The following is a 6,749-nucleotide window of genomic DNA, read 5'->3' as shown; positions in this document are numbered from 1 at the left end:
TAGACACTTTTTGACAAAAATAAAAAATTACGACTTTGTTACCCAATGAGAAGTGTTCTCATATAGACAATGGGTCGTGTCTCATATTATTTGTTATAGTTTTATTATTCATTATTTTCACTTGACTCGCATAAATAATTTTGTTCGAAGAACATTTATATTATGCAGTTGTACTTCGCAGCACTTCACTTGCAATTTGCAATTTCTAGTTATAGTATAGTTAAAGCTATAGTTAGGTCTAAGTTGTCCTGCATATTAAGTAGATCCATGTTAAAAGATCATGAGAAATTTGTCTTACGTACCTCGCATATTAACGGCTCCCCTCTCCTTTTAAAATCCTGGCTACGTCCCTGAGACATGCGCGTATTCATGGCCCTGCTCTGATTGGTCAGTTGTTAAGTTTAATTGACACTTTTTGGTGGTATAATCCTCGTTCAAAGAAACGAGTTTCTCTAACCATAAACATCCGGCGGTCATAGTGACATTTAGTAACAGTGCCAATTAATGCTCTTCTTGCAGTTGAAAGCAAAGGGGGGGGGGGGAACACAAAAAACACTCAAGTCGTTATACAATTATTGGTTACTCGGACTTTTATTTCCAAACCCATGACAAGACACCATTTCAACAATTGTTCAAACCGTGATAACTTATCTAAAAGTAGCCTACCACTCAACCAATGTTTGTTTTCAAATCGTGATAACTTATATCATTCCAAAGTGAGAATTGCTAATCTTTGTAGAAAAGTTTACTAAGATGACCTTGAGCACCATTTGTTTTGCCACAATACATTTCATACTTATTATTCCTTACTGAAAAACGTGACAGGATCAGAATTAGAGTAGCAAACGTGAACACTGGAAAACGAATTCGAAAATTTAATCAATATAGAGGGCAGTATACCACAATAGCGGGCAGAAGACAGTGTAAACCTACAGTTTAACATTGTCAAAGTTCTTAATTTTGTGTCAAATGTATAGTATAAAAAAACAACATTTTTAAATAGTATAAATAATGTTTCAGCTCAGCTGCTAAATTAAAGTATCTAATTTCAAATTCTTTCCAATTTGGTCCACGTTGCCACACCGACTTTGAAGGAATATAACCCTTAAAAGTACCAATGGAGGTAGATGAGAAATGAGAACACGAAAACGCCCTCTCCGACTACTACTACTACAACAACACTAATATCAACAATGCCGTGTTTTTTGTGATGATTATTTCTTAAACGTATCGATCTAACCTAAAATCGGTGTTATTATGCAAATCTTTTTAGAATAACAAGGCACATAATACACATGTTTTACCAAACAATATTATTATTAGAGGAGGACGTTGTCCTATGCGTGATTTGGTGAAATCATAGGCGCCGCCTATACTAGAATGCTCCAATGGCTATGTACATTCGATCTCTTAAGGAGGATGTACATAGTGTATCTTTAATTCTAATTGCTGTATAAAATGCATGTCCGTATTATAGTAAGACTATTAATAAACAAACGTGACGCAGCTGTGCCAGACAGTTCTGGCGCCCGACGTCGCTTGAGCTCATTCGCGGACGTACAGCCATTTTGAAGTCGAAAAGACAAATTAAATACTAAAGCATTCTGTTTCCCTATAGAAACTCGTGGGTAATGGTTTCTATTTATGTGGAAATGAAAGCGCTGTTACAAACTGGTAAAATTGGAAAGGAAGACTCTTTCATTAGGCATACATGCATAAGCCATGGAGAGTGTAACCTCTTTCTCTACCGTTTACAACCGTTGTTACCTTGCCTGTACGAATATGCAGCATCATACGTAAATTAGGGTTATTTTCTTTGTTAGTATCTATAAACATTTTCATTAATTTTTCTTACTCGTCGATACTTTACAAAACTTTAAGACTGTTTGTTAGTTTTGTTAATAAATTTAAATATAAATGCCTCGTTATTTAAATTTGCTTACAAACAATCTTATACGGTACTTTATACTTAGAGGCCTTGTTGGTACGACGAACTATAAGTCTAACATTATTATTGTTAGTATTATTATTATTATTATTATCCAGGTCGTAGGGGATCTTAAATATCCATAAACCAGTGTGCATAAAAATAAACCAACATGTATAAATGGTGGGCAAAGCGGTTGCAATTCGGACTTCTAATCTTGAGGTCAGGATTGCTAACCTTTCACTGTGCATTTCGCTTGCTTCACTCTCCACCTGAGAGCCGGTGGTTATACCAATGCACTGATTATTGAACATTACGGAATATCCCACAATTAAGGATCTGAGAATATTTTCCTTAGGTGTTAAACGAATGACTGGTTTTAGCAAAAAACATTATGAGCAGACATAAATAGGGGTTTTCGCAAGCTTACAAAAACAATGAATACAGTTACACAGGCCCGTATTTAGGGGGGGGGGGTGGTTTCGATCGAACCCCCCGGCGGGAGATGGAGTTCCGTGAACTTAAATTAGGAAGATTTAAATTTTCGGAAAAAGGGATTCCATGTAGCGGAGGACAGAATAATAATAAATATAAATGTATAAGAGACAGGGGGTATTCAGTCTACCAACCGTCCTCCAGCACAATTTTTGATGTTCGTTTATTCCTAGAAAGTTTTGTAAAATGTTCATTCCTTTCAATTCTATTTTTAGTTCCATTTGTTGATGACACACATAAATTTAGTTTTACTTACACGAGTTACTATGTTATTATCAATAAATAAATGATCAATTGTAGTATTCAGGCCCGTATTTAGGGGGGTTCTCGGTTCTCGGGAGATGGAGTTCCGTGAAAATTTTACTTAAGATTTAATTTTTTGGAAAAAGGGATTCCATGTAGCGGAGGACAGAATAAAAATAAATATAATTTTTATTTTTATTTCTTTTTTTCAATTTTTAATGGCGGCTCGTACGCAAACACACTTACAATAAAATTTTATTATTTATTTTGAAATCCACAATTTCGGAATCGGAGGGTTCGCTAAACAAGTTATAAAAAAAGTCTTGCCTTATTTAAAGCACTAAAAATGTATATTTTTTTATACTGTAAAAGGGCCTGAGGCCTATCACACTGAATAAAGTCCCCATTTAGGGGAGAGAAGAAGTATGTGGGTTTTGATAATGAGTTCGGCATAGTCCCAAGCCCGAACCCCCCCCCCCCATCCACGCCCATTGAAATTCCTAAATACGGGCCTGTTACATTATCAATTTTTTAGACAATTCTTCCTATCCCCTACAATGGCCTAACCGTCACAACGTAGGCGATTCATGTCTTTGCATGAATCAAGGATCATATTCAGCACATTGTCAAGAATGTTTTAGACACGAATGACGTTAATGATAATGACGTATTCGTTTTCGTAAGGTTGCAAAAATCTCCCTAATAATATAATTACAACATTACCAAGAAATCTTAACTGTAACAATACAAAAGTCATTGATATAGCTAAATCTCTAAAGATTATTAATATATAAAACAATTCACCAGTATTTTTTTTCTGAACATGTTTTTTCCCTATCTATAAAAAAATATGGTTATTTACCCAAAGCACCACCATCAACCCACCTCCCAAAATAAGACTAATTAATACACCGTATTATTTAAATTGAGTGTATAATATTTCCTGGGCATATTATATCCCTTCTTAGAGATGACTCAATTGTTAATTGACATGCACAACAAATACTAAGATCGTAAATATTACATTGGTCTGACTATTCTACGTTGACGATAGCTCGAAATCCTTTTCCTTGGACTGTTGCGTCTGACTGAAACTTAATCCAAACTTCACCAGTTACTGATCGTAGCACTGTAGGTGGTGATCTACTTCCACAAAATCTAAAATTTAATACAAAACACTGTCAAATCTAATATTCTAGTATTATAGATAACAAATTGTTATGTAACAGTTTCATGAGAAAAAAAAAGTTTGTAATTGTTTAAATGTGTAGTCTTCTTCATTTCCCACTTATAGTATTAAAAAAAACAATGTAATATAGATTCAATGAAATGAAAACAATACTTTAATCGAAAAATGTAATTATAACCTCAAAATGTGCACAACAAAAACATAAATGGAGAATTTATAAATGCCTGAAATGCCTCTTTAACTTTTAACACCACTAAGCATATTTTATTCCTGACCATTAAATCTGCATTTGTTTATCAGTGAACATTTAAAAATGATAACTATAAAATTATGCCAATCTTGCTGTTTATTGCTTTGCATTATTTTTGAAGGAGTGAACTTACCTTCCAATTCTTGCTGGGTGTTCTACGTCTCCATCCATGATATCGACGTAGTCGAATTGACAATCCTCTTGTTTCTCAATATCGAAGTTTTCAAATGACATTGTCACTTTGGATCCAGTTATTTTCCAGATGCAATCAACTTTATTCGGATAAAAATCCGGATACCCAGGTGTTTCTAGAGTTGTGGTTTCTGTGGAAGCGAAGGATGTATCAGTGTGTGGATGGAATGGACTGATATATACATAAAATTATATATACATATTACATAGGTACTATATATATATACATATATATATACCTATATAATACTGTTTATACTATACATATACGTGTAAGTAGGTGTACCAACAGGAATTTAAACGTCTTGTTTATGAGGCTCTGTTAATTTTCTGATTTACCACAAATGACATCATGGCCAAGTGGTCAAATCAATCGCCATGTATACGAATCCCGGTTTGAGTCCCCGTAAATCTTTAGTTATTTTTGACATCCTTAACTTGTTTTAGGTCCCGTTCGATCATTCATTCATTCATTCTGGTAATCACCAAAAAAAAAAAATGACATGGCAGTATAATAAAACAACTGAATTGAGTCAATTATACATTTATTAAAAGATATAGAGATGTTTGACATTCGATAGTTATTGCAAATGAAACGGCTTCAAGTTCAGGATGTGAACCACAAGGCTCTACCCGCTAACTTTTTCCGGGGAAGAAATAATTTATGAACACTTGCCGACTAAAAAGGAAATGCTTTTTGCTTAATCTCACCATTGATCGTACCCCCACACTCCTGCTTATGGTCCCCACGTTCCTCAGTAAAATAATTGACCAAAATGGAACTAATGTGCGGCCACTGCGAGCGGTACTTTATCCAGATGCTGTTTGATATAGTGTCCACTTCTCCAGGCCAGTCCTCTATACTACATATTTTTGTTATTCCGCTACCAGGACCTTGGCCCTGTCCTATGATTATGTAATCTAAACAACTACCGTCATCTTCCCATTTCTGAAATTCAATCCTAAAAAAGAAGATACAAATCGAAACTATAAGATAGTGGCCTGATGAAAAGAATGTTAAGTTCCTGCATTAGTTTTAAACATTCAAGAAAATAACAGAGCATTTACGCATGGCATTTTCCATCTAACCAATCTAATCAAGTCAACTTTATTATTACAATGGTGATGGTTAATGGTTAATTATTAAAATTGGTTAACAATGGTTAATTATTAAAATTATTCAATTATTCAAAAATTACAGTATGATAAAAAAAAAAACCATTATTGGGATCACAATTAGAAGACGTGCCTTGTCTCATAACATGATGATGATGGTGGTGGTAGTGGTGGTAATAAGAATATCAAGAATGAGGATGATGATGAAGAAGAGTTTTATATTAGGTGTTTTTATAAAGGTGGTGTTTATTAAGCCGGTAGTATGCCTGCGCCTAGACAGCATCTGTGTAATGATTAGTGAGGGTGCAAAACATTAAGAATAGGTAAATTCGAGTTTAGCAGGTAAAGTATAGGCTACACTTTAATTTAACTTTAGACATATTCCTTACCCTAATGATATTCTAAGATTCTGGTCGACAGTTATGTGCCACAGGCATTCAAAAGAATGAGTGTTATCACTCGAAATATTGGGCGAGAGAATATAATCCTCGTAATCATCGTAGGAACGTACACAGTTCTGTATCTCTGTAGAAAGAATTAGAATGTAGAGTTGTCTATCAAGGCATAATAGGCTAACACGTAAACTGTAGCAAGCAAACTACTATACTATTTACGCAGGCTTTCCAGTTATAATTTCTGTGTTTTCTCATTAATTAAATAGCTACAAATTTAAAACCTGCTATGCTAAAAAAAATACATCGAGCAGTCAATTTTACGCAATTAAATTTGACTAATTGCGCGTAACATACACGTGACATCACGCTAAACATACCTTCACAATTGTAACTGTTTTCAGCTAAAATGTATCCTATGTCGCACGCGCACTGGTAGCCACCCTGTGTGTTGAAGCATCGATGTTCGCATAGCATACTTCCATCCTCGCATTCATTCTTATCTGTAAAGAATCATCAGAAGAAGCAATTAAAATTACTGTATAACAGTTAACAAAAACCTTTTTTAGTCCTGACAAAAAATATTTATGCCTCCCAGAGAGAGAACTCATGCTTAGCACGGAAGGCTCAATAATTTATTATTAATAAAGAAAATAGTTAATATGCATGAGTGTTGCTTGCAAAGATGCTACCATAAAGAAGGGAAACAACAAACGCGATCGATCAAGGATCAATTTTATTTTTTAAGAACGGTTCTAAAGTTGCGCGTGAATAGTGCGCAACTCACAACATGTGCGTAACTGTCGTCACTATGGAGAACAGGACATTCGTTTATGCAATAGAACGGAGCCCAACACACTAAAATCATACTATTATCAAAGATACTAGAAATACAAGATAGAGTTCTCGCATTGTAAAAATGAGGCGGAAGTCGTGCCCAACGTA

At 34.6% G+C, this 6,749-nt stretch overlaps 1 protein-coding gene across 2 annotated transcripts in view; it reads right to left on the bottom strand.

Moving 5' to 3' along the window:
* Window positions 1–2,966: 2,966 nt before the first annotated feature.
* The window catches only part of LOC117119107 (bone morphogenetic protein 1-like), a 35,378-nt gene continuing 31,595 nt past the window's right edge, over window positions 2,967–6,749 (bottom strand). For both annotated transcript variants that reach the window (XM_033263920.1, XM_033263921.1), the window contains exons 12-16: window positions 6,185–6,307; window positions 5,802–5,937; window positions 5,008–5,258; window positions 4,238–4,427; window positions 2,967–3,823 (exon numbers count right to left, since the gene is read on the bottom strand). In XM_033263920.1, coding sequence (XP_033119811.1) covers window positions 3,700–3,823; window positions 4,238–4,427; window positions 5,008–5,258; window positions 5,802–5,937; window positions 6,185–6,307 — 824 coding nt within the window. In that variant the 3' untranslated portion in view covers window positions 2,967–3,699. The remainder of the gene's footprint in view (window positions 3,824–4,237; window positions 4,428–5,007; window positions 5,259–5,801; window positions 5,938–6,184; window positions 6,308–6,749) is intronic.

This window comes from Anneissia japonica, unplaced genomic scaffold (assembly GCF_011630105.1).
Source record: "Anneissia japonica isolate Jap-2015-1 unplaced genomic scaffold, ASM1163010v1 scaffold1792_len1028045_cov167, whole genome shotgun sequence".
Lineage (NCBI taxonomy): Eukaryota > Metazoa > Echinodermata > Crinoidea > Comatulida > Comatulidae > Anneissia > Anneissia japonica.
This window is presented reverse-complemented; position numbering and strand designations above follow the sequence as displayed.